This window comes from Nilaparvata lugens, chromosome 1 (assembly GCF_014356525.2).
Source record: "Nilaparvata lugens isolate BPH chromosome 1, ASM1435652v1, whole genome shotgun sequence".
In the NCBI taxonomy this organism is placed as follows: domain Eukaryota; kingdom Metazoa; phylum Arthropoda; class Insecta; order Hemiptera; family Delphacidae; genus Nilaparvata; species Nilaparvata lugens.
The window spans coordinates 22,771,774-22,795,235 of NC_052504.1; the positions used below are offsets into that span (position 1 = coordinate 22,771,774).

At 36.7% G+C, this 23,462-nt stretch overlaps 1 protein-coding gene across 1 annotated transcript; it reads right to left on the reverse strand.

The window, feature by feature from the left end:
- Nucleotides 1–109: 109 nt before the first annotated feature.
- On the reverse strand, nucleotides 110–20,556 carry LOC111047036. Its single transcript, XM_022332703.2, has 10 exons — nucleotides 20,045–20,556; nucleotides 15,105–15,215; nucleotides 14,525–14,710; nucleotides 13,232–13,475; nucleotides 12,219–12,549; nucleotides 10,876–11,132; nucleotides 9,004–9,196; nucleotides 7,639–8,568; nucleotides 3,067–3,305; nucleotides 110–1,752 (listed from the first exon to the last, which is right to left on the reverse strand). Exons 1-10 carry the CDS (start codon nucleotides 20,164–20,166, stop codon nucleotides 823–825), a joined length of 3,543 nt encoding a protein of 1,180 aa, XP_022188395.2. The 5' UTR covers nucleotides 20,167–20,556; the 3' UTR covers nucleotides 110–822.
- Between the last annotated feature and the right edge of the window lie 2,906 nt (nucleotides 20,557–23,462).

Sequence of the window (23,462 nt, forward strand, 5' to 3'; positions counted from 1 at the left end):
GTCACTAGGCTGTTCAATGAGACATTGGGGTGTTCTCCTCACAGAGGCGGGGGGCGGTGACCACTACTTTCTGGGCCAGGGGTTAAAAAGGATTAGAAGAAAAACAGAATTAATCGACACCAATAATTATCTTATTTAATAAAACACAGTATTCCTGCAACTTTAACTGGCTATTTACTTCCCATTCATATAGAGAAAACACATATAGTGAATTGGTGGAGCATATACGGACTTTCTTTTCATATGAAAATGATTAACTTAAGGTTACTACATAGCCAGCTATATACTTCTAATTAATAAATAATATTATTATTCAATAACTTACTATTATACTTATTGAGATTAAGTACAAATCACCGAGAATCATGAAACACAGAATCAGTTTTCTTAGCCTTGAGAATGCATAGACATCATACAAGACTGGAATATTATGGGGGAAGTATCTGTTATTTTAGTATCTTAATACTACGGTAGCTACTTAGCTAACTAGTTACTAAGCTATTTTCAATTTAACATTTTGGCGTGAATCAAAAAATAGATGAGATTCTAGGTTTTGCTAATGAAATTCAAAAGAGTTTGAGTTTTGAATAGTTTTTATTGAATCCTTGATGTGGAATTTATGCCATTCGAATAGAATCTCATAACTTGTATTTACCTTTATATCGCCATCTTCTACTGTTATTTGGAGATACGTTTTCTACACGAGAAATTACATTTATTTTTTAATAACTGACTAGAGTCGACCATTCAACTTCATAGTGAATATTCAAATAATACATAAAGAGGTCTGAGTGCTCTGAATTCTATTCCAAGTCAATGTTTTCAGTTTGGGTTGAAAAATTCTCCGGACAATGATATCCTAGTGTAGAAAGGTTGAGGCCTGCAAGAAAGTAATTCATAATTTTCTAGCCACGAAGTATTGCGATTGTATCCAGGACTAGATCTAATTCTCTCCAATAGTCGTTGAGGATCAAATTCTGGCCCATCGGAGCCGGAAGGCGTGAGAAACTGTGAAACGAACTCCGGGACTGTGACTGAAGACTCTGCGGTGGCGTCAATGCGATCAGTGAACATCGGACTTGCATCGGACCTTGACACAGGTGACACTTTCTCTCTGTCGTCAACTTGATACAGAGTATCTTCCGATTTCCAGTTCTCAGATGACACTCCTGAAGCGAAAGAGCTGTCGTTCGATTCCGCATCCACGAGTCTCGTAACTGGAATGCCATCTTCACTTGTCACATTGTCTTTGTTAGAAGTTTCTTCACTTGTCACATTGTCTTTGTTAGAAGTTTCTTCACTTGTAACATTTTCTTTGTCAGACGTTTCTTCCTTCTCCATGTTGGACTCTTCGTCAATTTCATCTTCCTTCTCCAAGTTGGACTCTTCGTCAACTTCATCTTCCTTCTCCAAGTTGGACTCTTCGTCAACTTCATCTTTGTTCCCCAAGTAAACTTTCTCATACAGATCGTTGTAGATGACAAAAATTTTCTTGTGAACTATCCGGAAATGAATCACTTTCTCTTCAAAAGTTCCGCTATTGTCCATTTCCAGCGAATCTGAATCATCTTCCTTTGAAGCCAGTTTTATAAGCATTAAAGAATTGTTGATGATAGTCTTCAGAAGTAATGAGACAAATTTTTCATCTCTGAAAATCGCGGCGTTACGATGATTTCTCTGCAAACCATCGGATATTATCTTTTTAAGAGATGATTTGTTCTGTTCAAAATTTTTAATCCAAGCCATTGACACCTGAAAATGTAAGAAGATTATTGGAAAATGAATAGAAGAAACTAGATAAAAGGTAACTCCTAGAGGCTTTGTAGATTTGATTCTCATCAATTGGTTCAAACCTTACCTGGAAAACAAATCTTTAAAAGAGGGAAAATAATTTTCGAGGATGTAATAATTTTACATTCAATAATGGAAAATACTTTGATACCACTCTGTATATATATGTACGTAGTTCATTAATATCAAAACATTGAAAATTAATATAAGAAATAACAACATCCACCAGCATGTTTTGTACTTGTACAGAGGTAGTGTTGGTGCAAGGGACTGACGCTTGCAGGACATTCACACATAAGCGTCCTGATTCAACTCTCTATGCGTTCTACCCGCAGTCGAATTGTATTTGTATAACTTCAGTCTCAAGAATTTTCATTAATTCTAAGTTGTTATTTTATTAACATGTTTTCAGTTTTCTATGAAATGACTCGAGTAGCCTTAGTAAATATTACAGCAATTCAGCTACAGCTTTCAGCTCCTGAAAATTATCTTTTGAATTTGGCCAACTCTCTACGGATGCACATTGAGTTCAACCCCAATATATTTTGAGCTCAGTTGCACAGGCAACTGGATCAAATGAGTTATTAATATGAAATAATGAAATAAATTAAGATAAATACTAAAATAAATTACAATGAAAATATTAAAGTAAACTACTGAATAAAATAATTTAGTAAGTTGACTAATACTCCAGAATCGTTACACAAGAGATTCAGTTGGTTCTGATTTCCCCCCCAAAAATACCTGGTTACTGGACTAATTGGATAAGAAAATAGTAGATCATAATAGAAAATAGATTAGACGACTGCAAGAGACCAACTGAGAGCATATTCTTTGAGATATTGCAACTGAGATCTCTTGTTTCAGAGTGATCTGGATTATCTGTTTTCTTGGTGCTGGAGAGACCAGCTCAGTGTGAACATTGGAAAATGGCAAAGGGATCAACATGTTCCCAATTATAAAATCAATGATCAAGTTGTCAAGAGAGTTGAAAACTTCAGAGACCTTGGAGTGATTTTTGACTCTGAGCTCAAGTTCGATTTTCATGTACCTTTGAACCACCCCACACCGTTAGCACAGGTGGTTGGGTAGGGACTTTTTATTTATGTTTTCCTCCTTACTACCCTAAAAAAACAGTGGGTTAAAAATTGGCTTCCAAACTTTTCCCTCTATAACCCATCATTGACTAGACTACTTACTTTTTCTGTAACTGATTTACAGAATCGGTTCTACATACATTATTGTCAAGCTCTGATAAAATGGAAATTAGTATACCTTATCCAATGGGATAGTTCCGCTCCCAAGATCCAAAGTAGATAAATTCTCAACTAGCAGTTCCACTGATATCTCAACCAGTTCCAAGAAGTTGGTCATTTCCTTGACGAGCGAACTTGCAGTTTCTTCTGGAATAGTAGGCTCGGCTATGATGACATGCGACGTCACTTTACCATCGGCCGACTTATGTTCCAATTTTATTTCTATAAACGATTCTCCACCAGCGTTCGATGTTTCATCTGCAAAAAATATCTTTATAAATATTTTATAATTATTATCTCTATTAGTGAGATAGGCTACTTATAATATAAAAGAATACTTATAATATATAAGTGAGATTATTATTCGAAATGTTTTGATAATTTTAGATGATAAGCTTAAAGAACGGAAACGTTGGCCAAACGGCTCATCAGGATGAACTGAAATACAGGATGAAATGAATGTCACCCTTCAAAATATGGTGAAAAATGGTACTTCTACAGGAAGCATTGAAGACGTTGTCTTAATCTTAACTAGTAGTTCTGTGAGCAGTAGACCTAGCGCAATTAATAGTCCACACAACAGCTGACTTTTCACTAAGATACATTGAGATATTAATTGCATGCGTCATTGCATGCAATTAATATAATCCACTCGACAGCTGATTTATGATGAATAATTCTAGAGTATGATTTTTACGGTAATATTGACGTTCGAAGACAACTCCTTTTCCTTTTGAGTAGTATAAAATTGCCGGTCCTGGGACAACATGTGCCAGACTTCTCCACCTAACCTAACCTAACTTAGGAAAAAATTTACAACCTAACCTAACCTAACCTCAAGGTCAAGGACAAAGTCAAGGTCAAGATCAAAACTTCGAAACAAAAAACAGAAAAAAAACGTAGGAGAAAAATTAAAAAAAAACTTTGAAAAAAATTAATAATGAAAAATCGAATATAAATAAAAAAGAAAAAACTTAGAAAAATAACTGAGGAAAAAAAACAAAAAAAAATCAAGAGCCATAAAAGACACATCTGTTCAGTTCTAGAATGGGGTGTTTCAGCACACAGCCACACACTTCTCTTTGTGAAAAAGTATCCTAGGACACGGCCGCCGTTTTGATCTTCAATAAAATAGTATATGTTCAATAAAAGTAGCAATGAATTGCTTATTCTTATTCCTCAAATCCTCTTCACCCACATTTAGTACTGTAAGAAGAAGTGATCATTCTATAGAATATACAAGGAGCTTGAATATCCAAACAGTAATGAGATATCCTCTGGGTAGCATGTATGCTTTCAGATATGAATTCTAGAGTGTGATCAAATCATTGTATCACAAGGAATATTTTTTCCTAGTTATATTTAACATAATAGCATTCCATAGTATTCAGTCAGTGTTCAGTTACTGTTCAGTCAGTCACATCACTAATGGTCACGCCCACCAGCATTAGGGGCATCAATGGGGGGGGGGACCTATCAAGCTGGTCATGCAGGACCTGTCACTCTACATGGTCATGGAGACCTCTATCATACCAGATTAATATGTCCATGGTAGACCTACTGGATGAAGATGTCCATGGGAGACCCGTCACTCTAGATCAACATGGCCATGGAGACCTGTTGCTCTAGATCAAAATGGCATTGAAGGGAGACCTGTCACTCTAGATCAACATGGCCATGCTGCTCTAGATCAAAATGGCATTGAAAATAGATATTTTCAACGACTCCCACTCCACCTCCTCCGTGTTTAGACATGACTTATTTAACATGGGCATCCTCAATGACCCTCACTCCTCCTGTCAAGGTCAAGGAGGTCGAAGTCAAGGTCAAGGTCAAAACTTCAAAACTCAGAAAAAAAAGACTCAAAGGAGCATCAATTACCTGAAGGAAAGAGGTTGTGAGGTGATTCAACAACAATGACAGGGTATTGTCTCTGTCTGAAACAGTGTTCTAGAGGTATCACTGAATATCATCCAAAGACTATCAGACATCAACATGGAGGACTTGCCAAGGACTAGTGCTGGAAAAGGAGTCTACTACCTGGGACATCACCTGCTTGACATGGGCCAAGGAGAAAGATAATGGATACATCACTTTTCTGCACACTCAATATAGTAAACAACTTGGATTGTGGAACAGAGATATAAGTTATCTGTTTGTAGTAAACTTTTCAATGAAATATTATTTATTTATTTGAAAATTTACATATTTGAGGGCACCAGGAACTGAATCCCATTATTGCCCTCATAACATACATTGAGCATACAATTTGAAAATACAATGTATTAAAATGAAAATAGAATAACTTAACTAATATACTATTGAGTTTTAGAAAAAACAAAATACAAAAAAAATAATAGAAAACCTTGCAAATATGAAACTTATAGTATAGCAGATAAAAGAAGAAGAACTAAGTATGTAACTAATACTGAAGAATTCAAGAAGAAAAGAAAAACGAAACAAAGAAAAGAGAATAATGGAAACTTTGCAAATATGAATCTTATAAATAAAAACACTAATATATTATGTAATACATAGGGAAGAAAAAAAAGACAAAACTCAACAAACATAAATCTTATTCAAGTCCTGCCTGAACACACTGTCTGAATCAAAAAAATCTAATGCATTATTAAGCCTATTGTATAATCAAAGAGACCTAAACAGGGGAGCATTGTAATCACTGACCGTTCTACATCTGATAATATCAAAGGTGGGATGATCTCTGGAATTGAAGGCAGGAACATGGAACCTGATCAATGAGAGCAGCGAAGGAGAAGAATCAACCCCTTAACAGACCATGCACAAAAATCAATGAGTCTCTCTTCCATTGTAATCTCAATGATACAAAGTGAAAGGTACCTCTCAAACAGTCTGTAGGAAAACCCAAAGGACAGGATAGATGATGAATTGATCAATAAAGAGCCAATTGTATTCCAAACTGTTTACTTATTACCTACCATCTCCTTAGATATAGTTTAGCTAAAGTACATTAGGATGCAGAGTGCCACTGACTGAACAGTAACTGAACAGTGACTGAACAGTGACTGATCAGTAATTGAACTGACTGACTGACCACTGAGCGGATGACCCAACCATGCCATACAGACATGTTTAATACTGACAGAAAGACTGGTGAGCATGGTCCATGTGACAGGAGGAGTGAGGTTTCATTGAGAATACCCATGTTAAATAAGTCATGTCTAAACATGGAGGAGGAGGAGGAGTGGGAGTCGTTGAAAATATCTATCTTCAATGCTATTTTGATCTAGAGCAGCATGGCCATGTTGATCTAGAGTGATGGGTCTCCCTTCAATGCCATTTTGATCTAAAGCAACAGGTCTCCATGGCCATGTTGATCTAGAGTGACGGGTCTCCCATGGACATCTTCATCCAGTAGGTCTACCATGGACATATTAATCTGGTGTGATAGAGGTCTCCATGACCATGTAGAGTGACAGGTCCTGCATGACCAGCTTGATAGGTCCCCCCCCCCATTGATGCCCCTAATGCTGGTGGGATTGACCATTAGTCATGTGACTGAACAGTGACTGAACAGTAACTGAACAGTGACTGAACAGTGACTGAACAGTAACTGAACACTGACTGAATACTATGGAATGCTATTATGTTAAATATAACTAGGAAAAAATATTCCTTGTGATACAATGATTTGATCACACTCTAGAATTCATATCTGAAAGCATACATGCTACCCAGAGGATATCTCATTACTGTTTGGATATTCAAGCTCCTTGTATATTCTATAGAATGATCACTTCTTCTTACAGTACTAAATGTGGGTGAAGAGGATTTGAGGAATAAGAATAAGCAATTCATTGCTACTTTTATTGAACATATACTATTTTATTGAAGATCAAAACGGCGGCCGTGTCCTAGGATACTTTTTCACAAAGAGAAGTGTGTGGCTGTGTGCTGAAACACCCCATTCTAGAACTGAACAGATGTGTCTTGTATGGCTCTTGACTGATGGTCCTCCCATTGTTGTGAACACTATATGTACACTCCAGAGTGGGTGGGAGACCTTCTGTTTTATTTTTATCTATTTTTGATTTTTCATTATTAATTTTTTTTTCAAGCTTTTTTTTTCTAAGGTTTTCTTATTTTTTCCTAAGTTTTTTTTCTGTTGTTTTTTTTTAAGTTTTGACCTTGACTTTGACCTTGAGGTTAGGTTAGTTTAGTTTAGGTTTGTTAGGTTAGGTTGAAATTTTTTTACTTAAGTTAGGTTAGGTTAGGTGGAGAAGTCTGGCACATGTTGTCCCAGGACCGGCAATTTTATACTACTCTTTTGTATTATCCTTAAAAGGCAAAATTTCAAAAAACCTTATGTATAAGTCAACGCGAAATTCAAAAAGGAACATGACTGTCAAATTTCATGAAAATATATTGCTGCGTTTCGCTGTAAATGCAGAACATATAAACATAAAGAGAAATGCCAAGTCAACGTGAATCTTAGACCTCACTTCGCTCGGTCAATGAAGGTTTCTATAGAAATTTACTTGGAAAGGTTAAACTTCCAGTGGAAAAATATGTATAACAAAGTTACGTGTAACTTGGAACACAAAACTCTTACCTTTTTCAATGTTTTTTTTAAATTTGTCGGTTTGAGGATGACCATTCGAAAAAGTGTGTCTCTCAGGTGGAGGTGATGCCTTCCTTCGCTCTCCTCTTGAATCACCTTGCTTAGCAGTTTGAGCTGATGTTTTCCTTCGCTCGCCTTGCTTAGCAGTTTGAGCTGATTGTGTTTTCCTTCGCCCTCCTTGCTCAGCAGATTGAGCTGATGTTTTCCTTCGCCCTCCTTGCTCAGCAGTTTGAGCTGATGTTTTCCTTTGCTCGCCTTGCTTAGCAGTTTGAGCTGATGGTGTTTTCCTTCGCTCGCCTTGCTTAGCAGATTGAGCTGATTGTGTTTTCCTTCGCTCGCCTTGCTTAGCAGTTTGAGCTGATGGTGTTTTCCTTTGCTCTCCTTGCTCAGCAGTTTGAGCTGATGTTTTCCTTCGCTCGCCTTGCTTAGCAGTTTGAGCTGATGTTTTCCTTCGCTCTCCTTGCTCAGGAGTTTGAGATGATGGTGTTTTCCTTTGCTCTCCTTGCTCAGCAGTTTGAGCTGATGGTGTTTTCCTTTGCTCTCCTTGCTCAGCAGTTTGAGCTGATGGTTTTTTCCTTTGCTCTTTTTGCTCAGCACTTGGAGTTGAGGTCTTCCAATGCTCTCCTTTTGCATCTTCTTGCTCAGAAGTTGGGGTTGATGTCTTCCATTGCTCTCCTTTTGTATCTTCTTTCTCAGCAGTTGGAGTTGATGTCTTCCATTGCTCTCCTTTTGAGTCTCCTTGCTCAGCAGTTGGAGTTGATGTCTTCCATTGCTCTCCTTTTGAGTCTTCTTGCTCAGCAGTTGGAGTTGATGTCTTCCATCGCTCTCCTCTTGAATCTCCCTGCTTTTTGCTGTGTGATATTTGCTCTTCCCGACTTTCCGAACAGCAAAGGAGAGCACCTGGATCTAACGGATGCGCTTCTGCACAACAAAAAAGTAAAAACTCACTCAATACTATAAGTCAATTAATAATGGAAAATTGGATGCTCTGAAAAAAGTGACGAAAGATATGGGTTTATTCATTAGCACTGTGAATTCAACCAATAATTCATTAAACGTAAATGCTAATCTATTGAAATACGAAAACTTGAGAAAAGGCAGTAGCTTAGAAATCAAAAAACATTACTCGAACACATATTGGCTGTTACAGAATGGCAATAATATTTATTGAGGTAATAGATTATTAAATCGCATCCAATTACTTTTGTGTAATATTAATGTTGTATTCTATTCTAAGACATGTTCAAATGAAATACATGATGAAATTCTCAAGGTGAGAAAATAATATAGAATAGATAGAATATAGTATGCAGCGAATTTCAGCAAAAAATTAATTTGAAGTGAGTTTGTTCTGACCTGTGTTGAATATGTATCCACCAGCATCAAGAATGCACTCTTTTCCGGACGGCAGAGTATGAATTGTTCCATGCTGACCCTTGTTGTGGATGAAGTTGTCGGGGTCAAACAGTAAATAGAGATATTTTGTTGTTTCCGCCAGAAAGAAGGATTCCATTCTATTATCCTGAGTATGGTCTCGGGTATCTTCTATCTGTAGAAGATGAACATTTATGAAAAAACAGATTTGTTACAATTTCATCAGAATTATATTTGATTTATTCACTCTTGAGAAACGTATATATTGATGTTCATAGATCATACAAGATTTTATGCTTACAATCAAAATACCGTACACGTTATTGAATAGAGAGTTTTTGAATATTCATGCATAGAGGGTAGAAATATTCGGCACTGTTCAAGAGTTTTCGGTATTACAATTAATTGCTTGATAATAATAATAATATTCGCATGACTTGTATTGGTGGGGAGTCCCTGACGGAAGTTCCACCACGCCTGAATATATCACTTGAGCCGTCAATGGGCCTTACGACTGTCATATTGCAGCCGGTACCAACAGTTTAACGTGCTCATCCGATACCACGGGAGTGACCTGCTCAAAAACTTTTGGTAATGAGCGGGTTTGAACCGGGGATCTCTATGCTGCTACGCATACACTCTATCCACTAGACCACGTCATATCACTCCAATAGCTTAATAGCTGTTATTATCAAACACTCTGAAAAACTAGAAAATATATTACTTTCCGGCAGAAATGAATCTGATTCTTTTTTTAAACTTTTGCTTTTACAAATCTTGAATATTTATAAAAAAAAAGAATTTAAAAGTGATTGGAATGATCAAAGAGTTTTCCCTAATATAATACAATACATGGGAAGCTAATGATATTAGCATTTAATATGAAATGAGGTAAAACTTTTCATAAATGAGAAATCTTATTAAATGCAAACGAGCACAGCAGCAGACAAATGGAGGGAAAATTCCTCCCCAGGTGTTTGAATGTTGCAACGCACACTGGCATGTCTGTCTGTCTTCATAAATGTCTTCTCACATCATGCAGACGTTTGATTTTTTCTCCGCCTGTGTATTGATGTGTGTTCGCTTTAAACGGTACAGTGGGAAGTTTATAGTTTATTCGGAAGCTTGTGCCATAAAATACGAACTACTATAGTATCCAGTGGATGTTAGGTTGGGGCAACTGGTTAATAGTAGAAACAAAATATATTTTTTGGGGGCATGTAATCGCTTTCGACTATTAATTCGACTGATCTGGAACTGAAGAATTTCAGGGGCTACGTTTCTTCTGTTTTTATTATGCCGCATCCACATGTTGATCCAATAAAGGCAAATGACGACTAGTGTGGATGGGTGGTTTGCCAGCGCTGGCTTTCATTGGCCATCGCTCCGATTTTTGCCGAGCGGAGGCCAGCCCAGCGTAAATCAATGAAGGCCAGTGAAAGCCAGCGCTGGAAACCACTCATCCACACTAGTCAACCAATGCGTGCTGTTTCCTGTTTTGTCGTCTGCTCTGCTGGGTTTTCTGTGTACTGTGTAAATGAGTTGTAAATTTTGAGTTGATTTTCTGTGAATTGTTATTAATAATGTTTGAATTACCTGGCTACCGCTGGCCTTAATTGGGCACTGATCACATTGCAATGTGGATGGCAAGACCAACGCGGCCAAGCTTACCAGGCTGAGCCAGCGACTGGGCCAACATGTGGATTCGGCATTATCGTAATGCTAGATAGAATAAATAAGATAATTGTCGTAAAGTGGAGTGGAATGACGAGTAGTGAGCAGCATAAACATGCTTTCATGCGTCAATTTAGGTTGGGGAAGCTAAAATACAAAAGATTTTTGAAAACCACTAACTGTAGCATAGCCACATGGCGTGTAAGCACTGTGCTGGATACTGCGCAGGATGTGAACGCCAATGTCCAAGAGGAACGGATCGCCGGTGGCTCGGTACAAGTACATGGCTGATTCGGCCAGTTCGGGCCTCAAAGGGTAGCTCTGCCGGTTCAGGCCAACTTCTGCCTGAGGAATGTTGTAGAATTCCGGCGTGAAGCCGTACTGCTTCCACACTTGATAGTAGTTGTGCATTGACTTCATTCCCGCATCGATATCACCTGCAAATCAAAACAGATCAAGCTAGTCGTATTTTCTTTTTTCCAATAAATTGATGAGAACTTATGAGGCTAACATAAGGAAATTCAATGATTACATTATTGCGACATTTTCATTATACTATGAACGATTCTAAATTGGAAATAAAGTAATGTTTAATTTATGAGGATCATATAAGGCAGTTCAATGATTACATTATTGTGAAATTTTCATTATACAATTAACAAATTATTAACTGCTAACTATTGCCCAATAACTTGAATTTCAAATATTGTTTCGAGATTAATTGCTATGGATAACCATTAAGTGAACAATCGTTTTTGGAGAAGCCATTTGAAAGGTATTGAAGTGATTGAAGAGAAATTCTGAGTACATGATGACTCTTCTAAAATCAAATAAATTATACATACTCCCTATAGAAGCAAATAATCATTTAGTAATTAGATAGTTATCATTAAGCAATTTACCATCAATGATGATCATTAATGATAATAAGTCTGCACTTTACTTCATAGCTACTAAACTGCTACATACGATCAGCTAAACTACTACATACGAGTAGCTCGTAGTTATTGATTGATTCATGAACAAGTGATTTAGAATATTTCTCTGATTAATCACTTGAAATTATATAAAAATTGATCGATATGTTTATACTATAACTTACTTCAAACTTACTAAACACATTGATTTTTTTCATATCATTCTTATTTGAGAAATGAATATAATGCGAATAACTAATCATGATGTTCTCATTGTATTTCATAGCCACGAACCAAAGTAGTTTTATTTTTTTTATCAAAATTTGAAAACTGTTGTAATGAGGCAATGCCTATTATTTATTTATGATATGAAGATATAAATTGATGTTTATACTGTAATTCATAGCTACTATACGAATTTAATTAACCGGAGTTATTTATTCACAATGTTACAATTAGAACAAGAGGTTAAAATACAAAAGTACTTCCTTAGCATAACAATGCATTACTACAATTAACTTTGGAAAATGTTATACATTATTTATTAATTTATTATTTGTTGGAAGGCTATCATGTAGAGTAGGCATTTGATTGATGAAGACATACCGACTAGACTGAGTAGGCCGGGCCAATAGGCCTCGAGCGACTGGAAGACGGGCAGCGTGACCTGGCCTTTGTGCATAGAGACCCACAGGTACCAGTCGCCGCGCTTCAGGTACTTATCGATGGAGGCGCGCGCCTCCTGAAACATGGCCACCAGTTCGGGTCGCTGCAGCAGGATGGCGCCCTTCACCATGTACTCGAAGTAGGAGTCGACGCCGGCGCCGATGCCCGAGTCCTGCGCCGTCCAGCGTCCCGACGACACGTCGATGTGGTTGCCCACCAGGCCGATCGTCGACTGCTGCTTGTACAGCGCATGCATTGCATTCAGCGCTACCTGCACACAAATTACACATTCTCATTTGATATATCGCAGGTCAGAATAGCCTCTGGTTTTCGTTTCAAAGGTTGTCAGCCAGAAGCCATCTTTACCTCATATTCTTATTGAAATCTGTTCTCTAGTAAGCTAGATATCAATAAATACTATAATTATAATGAATAGTGTAATAGTGATAAATATGGATATTTACTTTTTGAAGCACATAATTAATTCACCAAAGCTCTTCCCATTACCCACGCTCATGTGGGCATTATGAACGATAAATCTGTAGTATGGTGGACACATCAATTTTTGCCTAAAATATTACGGTATTTTCCTAATAGATTTTTATCAATTATTGCCACTCTTGGGAGTTTTTTGTTCTTTTATTCCATCTTATTTATGTATTATACAGGAAAATAAGAAAAATTGGTAGAGGCACCACAATAATTGACACTAATAAAAATTCGACTTCAATTTTAAAACACTTATGAAGTGAAAAGTTTCACTTCATAGGTGTTCTAGAATTCAAGTTTTAAATTAATAGTTAAAAAGTATGGATATGCAATACACAAAAAGTTAACATTATTTTCACAACGTATTTTCATTTTTTCATCAATTATTGTTAATCTTGAATGTTTTTTTATTCCATTTTATTTATGTTTTAAACAAGAGAATAAAGGAAATTTGCAGAGCCTACCTCCTCGTATACAGGGTCGCCGGTGAGCCTTGACAGTGTGCCAAACTCGACAATATAGGTGCCGACGCCGGCCGTGCATGTGACACTAGTCTCACCTGGCGGCACGCCGCTGCGCAGGTTGACCGTGCCGTAGGGCATGCCCGTATTCGTATCGAAGGCGGCAATCAGCCGACGCGCCACGTCCTCGGCCAGTCGCAGCAGTGGCCCGTTGCACGGCCAGCCTGGCTCCACCTCCACCCCGGCCCTAAGCAACATTGCATTCACTGTAATGCCGGATCCACGTGTTGGCCCAATGGAAGCCAGCGCTGGCAAACCTCCCATCCATCGTGGCGACCACGAACAGCGCAGTGTGTGGATGGGTGGTTTGCCAGCACTGGCCTTCACTGGCTTTCGTTGGCCTACGTTGGATGACCAAACTGGGCCAACTTTAGACTAGGCGTAGCACACTTCAATACAAACACTTACTTAATAATACATCAACTGTATAAGATATGAGCAACATTTGTTAATTCGGAGATAAATATCTTACAAGTAATCTATTGCAATAATGGTGAATTATGTGTACAATAATTGGTGTATTGCTCCTTAATGTTTGTTGATTCTTTGTATATTTTCTTACCTTATATCTTCCTTTCTTATCGTGTTGTATTTATCGTAATTGAAGATTACGATATTTCCTCAAAATAGCATTTTATCAGCTGTTATTCTTGCAATTTTCAAATAAGGATTGAAATATTGGTTGTTTGAAGTGAGGAGGATACTGTGGCTTTGGTCTCCGCGGGCGGCGGACTCACCTGACTGCAAATTAACACGACTTTTGCTGACTCAATATCAATACAAACTGACTCTTCACGATACAGAATGACGCTATACGATGCAGAATATCTCTATACAATACTGAATGACTTTATACGATACAAAACTATGACAATCATCTGAATTAAATTACCCTCATAGATTGACTATATTTTGACTCTCTCTCTTCTTTCTCTTCTTGAAGATTCTCTAACCTATCTGAAATTCTGAACTCGAGTCTACGCACAGGCCACAGTGCCTATTTAGGCTCATTCCATAATGTACAATAACCTAATTTAATTTAAGTACTTAGAAATTTGTTTTGTATATTATGTATTACTTATCATTGCATATTATTTGTACTTGTGGAACCGTATTTGCGGAATAAAGAAAATTATCGATTTGATTTTAATTTTCAAGTACCGTAGGCCTACTTAGTGCGATTATTTCATTGCTATGAAAAGAACGTAAAACTGGATGAAAATTATAGTGTCTCACCTTTGAGAGAGAAGATGGGCGCTCAAAAGACCTCCGACAATCCTGATATTTGTTTCAAAAACAGAAACATTGATGTTTGAGTCGAAATTGGCTTTGGTAGTCACAATGTCATACACTCTTTGGAACTCTGAGTAGTTACCCATTACAACCAACGAATCCAATGCATCAATCAACGTTAGCGAGTAGCTAGGAATACAAACATTCCAATAAAATAAATTGGGATTAGAATCATCACACTCTATTTGATAGATTCATCTAATATAAGACAATTAAAATATACCTACTTATAGCGTTCACATACTGACAGTTTACTAACACACGTTTATTGTTATCTTATTGTATTCCAAATACATTCACATTTTATTTTAGAGTCTAAAAAGTCAAAAAAATTGAGATAATCTTTAAAAAACCTCTAGTGAAATGACCAACTGACTAACCTTATAAAAGATCAACAACCAAGAATATTAGGAATAGGACAGTATTCTTATTCTAAATGAGAACTATAGTCAATTAGTATGATATCCGCAATATGGTTCATATCCAATAATGTTTCAATAATGTAAATGAAATGAAAAATTACCTTCCCCACGTATCAATACCATCACAAGTTAGAGGCCTCAATTCGTCGTATGGATAAGCATATTGAAGGTAGCTGGAGTAGGCATGTTCAAACATCTCTCTCACTTCCTCTCTAAAAAACAACAATAACTTATTCTTGAGCACTGAATAGTTATCAATTTGAACAACTTTTTAGAATGAAGTAATTTTTCTATAATGAGCAATACAAGGATTAAAAAAATACATTTAAAAATAAAATTTACTTCAGGCTACAGCAATAATCAACATAGTTTCACAGTTATTTATTTTTTAGAATAATTAAAATACAATTGAATTTTAAAAGGATTCGTTTATTGCATTCATATTTCTGATAACACTAGAGCATTATAACATCATAAGCACAATAATGATGTGGACATTTATTTATTTATGAAAAACATGGAAGCATACAGGATTTCTCCCAAAAGTTTCTTCCATAACAACACAATTACAATAGTTCATTATACATAGTAATTCGCCTATAATCCCTACATTGATTGAGTTGCTTGTGAATGTTCAGTATCGTACCTACTACTTGGATTGAGTAGTCTGTACTTGGTGAAAACACTATTATCAGAAATAGCAATAACATCGCTATAATGTTTTGTAGTTTTTAGAAATCGCAATTAGGCTATATGCCGTGTTTAGCCATTCTATGCCATTGCTTTTTATTTTTGACGTGACAGTGTTGTCTAAAACTTATGTGTGAACTGTGTTCAAGTATACTGACGTGATGACCTACCCAGCGCATCTGGCTGACTAATGGTCATACAAATTGAAGATTGCTAAATAATCTAAAGAGGAAAACTTGAAATTTGAGAATTTGAACAAAATTGAAACAGACACTACTGCAAACGTGAATGTTACAGGATTGAACATTAGGGTACAAGTACTCGTAATCCTACTCCTCTTTCAAAATCTGTTGTATATATGCTTATATTTTTTTCATGCCCAGTTCGAACTGGGTATAAACAAAGTATCTCCATTCAGATAGAGGGGCCTCTTCCATGTCACAAGAGCTAAGATCGTTATTAACTTCCAGAGGAATTGCCACCAGTCGAACAACCCCATGTAATCCACAAAGAAACGACTAGATTGAAACATATAAAGGGATAATATGGAAAAAATAGAACCAGCAATCAAAAGCTGAAAACTTCAATTGAATCAGTGGGAACCGGTCCTCCCTAATGCTCTACACTCGATTTGATCACTTCTACCTATGTACAGCTACAAATTCAACACCACATAATTTGATGATTACACCCCAAGGCGAACAAGTGTAGGTCAAGCAACTCCTACTTGGCTTTTGAACCCTGGACGAGTTTTACTCAAAACATACTTGATACTTGTAGATATCCCACTAGCAGCGCGACAGCGCCGTGGTCGTCATTGGTTGCGTGGTCGTCATTAGTTGGCCCTGCGGAACATACTGTCATCATAGAATTCCTGCAGGCTATAGTATGGCCTTTGTTGTAGGTGTCTCTTCAGTAGGTCCTTGAAGGCGCCTATGCTTTCAATATTTTTTATTTCTTCTGGGAGATGGTTGTAAATCCTGCTGCATAAGTATCTGGGCCCCTTTTGTGCCAGTCCAGTTCTCACTGCCAGTATATGGGTGTCATTATGTCGTCTTGTGTTGTATTGATGTATATGTTGGTTCCGTTGGAAATAGTCCGGTCTTCTTTTAACCATCAGAGCTGATTCAAAGATAAGGAGGGCTGGGAGTGTTATTATTCCGGTCTCAATAAACAAAGGTCTGCAATGTGCCAGGTAGTTTTCATTGCATATAATTCTAACAATCCTCTTCTGCAGGAGAAGCACTCGTATTGCGCTATGGCTGCTCCCCCCAGAATGTTATGCCATAATTCATTATGCTCTGGAAGCAGCCTGGAAGTACACCTTCATTAGTATTTCGGTGTCGAGTAAGCTTCGCAATCGGCTCATCATGTAACAAACTGCAGTAAGTTTTTTTGAAATAAGGTCAATGTGAGTCTGCCACTTCAAGTTGTTGCTGATAGTAACTCCTAGATATTTTATATTTTCATCGACCTTTACACTAGATCCCTCAAGTCTGAGAAGAGGTGTTGAATCATGCTTATTTCGGTTATAGAACTGCAGGGCTCTAGTTTTCACTTTGTTTAGTATTAGACTATTAGCAAGGCACCAATCACTCACATCTTTTAATCCCTCCTGAGCTCTGATATGGAGGCTTTTCATATTGTCTTCCTGTATTAGGTGACTGATGTCATCTGCGAACAGCCACACTTTTCCCGTTGATATATCATCAGACATGTCGTTTATGTACAGTAAGAACAATACCGGGCCCAGATTCGAACCTTGAGGGACTCCAGTTTGTATTGGCGGTGAAACGGATGATTTATAGCATTTAGTCATTCCATCTTGTACTGAGTGTCTTATATTTACAGTCTGGGTTCTGTTCATCAGGTAAGTGGCAATCCATCTCCATGGTTTATTCTTTATTCCTAGGTTTGACAATTTATGCAGGAGTATGTTATGAGAGAGAAGGTCAAAGGCTTTCGTCATATCATAAAATATACAAATTTGTTCTCCAATTTCATCAAGATTCTCATATATCTTAGTTATCAGATCAAAGATGGCGTCGGTTGTGCTCCTGTTTTTTCTAAAGCCGTATTGGTATTCATTGAACAATTTTCTTTTTTCTAGGTAGGGTATAAGTCTCCTAAGAAAATCAATTTCGTATATTTTAGAAAAAACACTTTGAACTGCAATGGGTCGATAATTGCCTACTTGGTCTTTCTCATTTTTCTTATAGACAGGTATTACCTTTGATATTTTAATTGGATCAGGGAACTGGCCTTGGTCAAAAGATTTGTTTATCAAGGTTGATAGGTGTCCGGCTATTGAGTCTACACATACCTGCATCAAACTACAAGGAATATCATCCACACCAGAGCTAGACTTGGCACTTATTTGATTGATGATATCCCTGATCTCTTTTGTGGTAGTTGGCCAGAGCTGGAAGTCACTATCTGATATATCATGGGCTGTATCAATGTTGGGCTCAATTGTGGTGCCTGTTAACTTTCGAATTTCGGATATGAAATAGTTATTGAAAATATTTGCCACCAAACCAGGATCGGTTATAACCTTTTCATCTTGTTTCAAGCATATATTGTAGCAGATTGTTATATCATCATTTTGTTAAGCTTTTCACAACATTCCATGAAGCCTTACTTACATTTTTTGATTTCTCTATTTTATTTTTGTAGAATTTTCTTTTGGTTGTTTTACACAGGTAGGAGAATTGCTTCTCAGCTTCTTTGTACTCATTTTTTAGATTTTGTCCTCCGTACCTGTGTGTACGCCAGTATAATTCTTTCAACTCATCTCTTGCTTCAACAATTTCACTCTTCATCCATCCAACATTGAGTGAGTTCTTCCTATCTCTGTAGATCATCTTAGGGAAGCAGACTTCAAATATATGTAGAAAATTGTTGTAGAAGAGCTTAAAGCTTTCACTTGCATCGTAAATATGGCAAGAATTCCGATCCTGGTTTGAGACTAATGATTTAAACAGGTCTTGATACGGTTTGGTAAAACTTCTTTTTTCGGTTCTTCTGTTCAAGATACTAAGAGACTTTAAATTCAATTTAAGTATTATAATATTGTGGTCAGAGAGGAGTGGAGGCAGTACTTCTGTTCTGTGGTGTTGATTAGGTATATCAGTTATAAAATAGTCAAGTTGGCTGTATGTTCTGTGGTCCACTCTAGTGTGCTTCTCGAAAGTCACATGCAAGTTATAAGATCCAATTAAGTCATAGAGAATATCCTTTTCAGAGCTATCTACAAGGTTGTCAATATTGAGGTCGCCACATAAGACAATTTGGTGATTGAAGTATGAGTTTTTGACCATGCATAAAGTATTTTCAAAAATTTCCATGAATTGTAGAAAATTAGTTCGATAGGGTGGTCTGTATATATTTATTAATATAAAACTGTGCTTACCGTTTTTTACAATTACACCACAACATTCAAATATTTCCTCGACACAAACTTCTTTCAATTTGGCTACTTGAATTAATTTACTAGGGTAATTAATTTACATGAAACAGACAATTCAAATTTGAACCAGCGGTTGATGAAGTGTATTTATGGAAGCTAATCCAGAATATGCTCGATTCCCCAATGAAAGAAAGGCAACAGTATCTGTGAGAAACTTGTAGAGTGAATATTGATGTTGTTGAACTTTTCTATAATTAAAGAGACTTGAGATATTGTCAAAAATTCCACTTTATTCTACAATTTTTTTGACAATACCTCAAGTTTTTCAAATTCTTAGAGAAACCTTGCACCAGAGATAAGGGAAGATTAGAGAAGTACTAACTTCTCTCTGCTTGCACAATCTGTGGCTTCTGAAAATCTAGAACAAGATACCATTCCCACCACACAATAAGAGCTTGAAGATCCTGTTGAGCCTTTGGATTCAATTCCAAGGTCCCCTGCTCTAAAGAAACTCTCTAGATATCCTAACTCAAGAAAAGGACCCTCTGGATCATATCCTCCTACCGTGGGTCTAAATAGAAGTAAACAAGCTCGTCGTCCTCCTGCTCAGCTCCAGGACTACTACTCTTGAAATACCACGAATGTGGTATATCAGTTTATATCATATGATGTAATATATTAATCAGTAGGATTATTTTCCAGTAAAGACTGGGCAATCTATTTAACCTAGATGATACTTATAAGTTAGCCCTATGTTTGAATGCACTATCTAAAAAGTGATAGCTTTAAATACAACATTTTTTACACGTTTTCCAAGATGATTAAAAACTCTTTCAAGATAGGATAGGCCTACCTATTGCTAGGCTACTTATTTTCTCAGTTTTAATGTCTAAAATTCATGGTATGGATTCCAGTGTACAAATTATAAAAAATATCTCTTACCTGAGAGCATACAATTCTTTCTTGTCATAATTTCTAATTCCAATACCTTCATTCCCACCAAGACAGAAAAGAAAACAAGAAATTATGTAAAAGATGTGAGGCCCGCCTTTAGAATAATACATTGTAAAAAATTATTCGATTACATAGCGTTGAATTTGAATGAATTTCATTTAGATGAATCTAAATAAAAAATTATTTTAAAGACGACAAATTTATTTTCAATCAATAATTGTTATTGACAATCCTAATATTCTAACCTAAAATTCGACTGATACACAAACGAGAAACGACAAACGTCAAATGATATCAGCTGTTTGATATCACTATGGTGGCCATTGCTCATTGGACAAGAAATCAATAAATTTTCAGACGACAGTTGAAAACTTGACACTGTAGAGCAACCCAACATGCAGCAACGGCGCTTGCGCTTTGTATTCAATCGTAGTACAATGCGCTATAGTGTGGTCCACGTTAAAATGGTAGTGGATAATAGTTATTTGTATATCTAGAGTGAAAAGTGCTGTTTTTTCTCCCTGAGGGAAAAGTTTGAAGCCGAGGGCAACAATTTACCTGAGGGAGAAAAAACATTTTTACTCGTGATATTCAAATTCAAATTCAAATATTCTTTATTCCATACAAAAAACAGATTACATTGTAATACAGAGCATGTTTTACTGGAATACCCCTACAAGACTATTCGTCTGAGTGTAGGGGGTGGGTTCCTGTTACAGTGGGTAGCCAATAGTCTATTCATAATATTATATAGGTAATAGAATGTCCGACTTTAACAAGAAGAAGGTAAGTATAAGATAGTTTGTATTATAATTATGAAATTAAATATTACCTATTACATTGTACATTGACGAAATTTCATAAACAGAAAAAGATTGAAAAGAGTAACATAAATATTATACAGATTCGAGAATTAGAATATGAATAAATTCTTGAGATTGCATGAGTGGAATATATTTTGTACGGTATATACTTATTGTAAAAAATAATGGTGGCTTCTCATATAAAAAATTACCGAGGAACAGAAACCAGCCGATTCCACAGTGACTATTGAAAAGAATATAGTAATGAAGATGTGTAAATCTATAAACGATAAAATAAAGTATGTGGTAAATATAAAGAGAAGAAAGGTAAGTTATGAAAATTTTATAAGCTCTCAAAAATGAAAAAAAATCTATGTATGTATAAGAAAAGCTATCAAATTAATAGAGATGATCTTAGTGCCAATAAACAGACTGAAGCAGGCTTTCTGACGACTCCCAGCCCAGGCGGTATAGCCACCCCTCCACCCTTCGCTTGAATGCAGCCACACTGCATTCATCCATATCAGTTCTTATCTCAGCGGGCAAATTACGATAGACCATTTTTGAGCCAAATAAAAAGGTGTCCTCAGCTCCACTCCATGAACCACCTGCGGCGTCGCAAAACCGAAGTTAGCTCTATACCGTGTAGGATAGGTACTGTATGTAAAATATCTGATAAAATTTTAAGTTTATTAGTTTTTAGATAGATTAATAAAGATTTAATGTACAATTGCCTTACATTTAAAATTGTAAATTCTGTAAAAAGTTGTGCTGTTGGATATCAGCATTCCTTATTTAAAACAGTTTTGATAATTTGTCTCTGCGACACCGCAAGCGGTTCAAGGAGGGTAGCAGGAAGGCCTCCCCAAACCAGTATGCCATACTGAATAATAGACTGGACGTATGCGTAATAGACTGTCTTACACTGCTTCTTAGTCAAAACTTGACTTAACTGGGAAAAAGCATACAGTAGCCTGTAAAATCTGACAAAGCATCTATTGGAACGGTTTCACTTGTTATTCGTTCCGCTACTACGTAGACATCATGTCGTCATCATGTCTGTCTGTCTGTCTGCGCGCTGTGTCTTTTGTGCGTCTGCGCTGACCAGTGACGTCTCAGTCGCGGTTTTTAGTCAGCTGGTTTTCTATACTTTTATTCGTATTTTTTCGTCGGATTTTTTGCCGTTGCAATTTTAATATTTGTGCTATTCGATTTTTTAGAATTTAATCTTGTCTTTAGGCATCTTACCTTTTAGATATTTGTTACTTTTTCACCATTCGTTTGCGACCGCTTTGCCTACGTTTCTAACACATCCGGCAGCTTGCCTTTTTCATTGTAGCTTGCAGGCTTGCAGCGTCTCCATGTCTTCTTCAATGGTGGATAGTCGATGGTGCATTTACGCCTTCGGTCTAAACCTTTCATCTGAATTCATCGGACTTACAAAACCTTTTTAAAGTGTGAATTATTCTTCAAATTAATTCGTTTGTTCCATTCTTCAGTGTGATTCAATTATTCATCGAGTTCTTCACTCAGTTACTCTGTTAAAATTGGATAAACTTTGTCTAAAATTGCAACCTCGTGTGAGCGTTTCATCGCTATTCATTTGATCTACAAAACCTTTTTAAAGTGTGAATTATTCTTCAAATTAATTCGTTTGTTCTATTCTTCAGTGTGATTCAATTATTCATCGAGTTCTTCACTCAGTTACTCTGTTAAAATTGGATAAACTTTGTCTAAATTTACAACCTCGTGTAAGCTTCAGTTGCCATTTTTCTACAATTGGCTTCACCTCGTGAACCTCAAACTTTCAAGTGCATCATCTCTACTGTTTGGAAATCAATCCAAAAATTCCACATTTGAAGATCGGATTATTCGTTTGGAATTCTACTCGCTCCAGCCTACTTTTCCATTGGGGGATTCGCCTGCTGTAGTGGACGTTTCCATGCTTGTCATCGCATGGCCTGATCACTTCATCGCTTGCTGATGTCCTGTTCCTGTTGGTATTGCGGAGTCGTTGCCTGTCTGCCTGGCCGCATCTCCTCTTCAAAATTTTATTCAGGTTATGTAAATCGTTCTTTTCATTTTCATTTACGTATGCATCATTATTGTTTTATTAATGTCTATCTTGACATTCAATTCACTAAGGCTACCGACGCCTATTAATTCATTGGATTTGACAGCTACCCTTGGCTTTACAAGTGATTCATTGAGGCCACTGACGCCTACTTATATTTATTAATGTCTATCTTGACATTCAACTCATTGAGGCCACTGACGCCTACTTATTATTTTATTAATGTCTATCTTGACATGCAATTCACTAAGGCCACCGACGCCTATTTATTCTTTGTATTTAACAGTTACCCTTGACTTCACAAGTGATTTTCTGATGCCACTGACGCTTATAATTGTATTCAATAGTAGCAACTATAATCTCTGGATTTGACAGCTACCCTTGGCTTTACAAGTGATTTCCTGAGGCCATTGTCGCCTATATTCAACCCGGACTGTCTTCATTGTATTTATTAGCTACCCTTAGCTCTTAAGTGATATTTTAAGGCCAGTAACGCCTATTAATTGTTTGGTCGAAGTCTATCTTGACA

Excerpts from the sequence above, each read along its gene's own strand:
- LOC111047036 (XM_022332703.2), bottom strand. The coding sequence starts at position 20,166 with ATGTATTATTCTAAAGGCGGGCCTCACATCTTTTACATAATTTCTTGT. Across the intron at positions 13,476-14,524 it reads GCCCATCTTCTCTCTCAAAG|GGCCGGGGTGGAGGTGGAGC; the intron begins GTGAGACACTAT and ends AATGTTGCTTAG. Across the intron at positions 1,753-3,066 it reads GAACTATCCCATTGGATAAG|GTGTCAATGGCTTGGATTAA; the intron begins GTATACTAATTT and ends TTACATTTTCAG.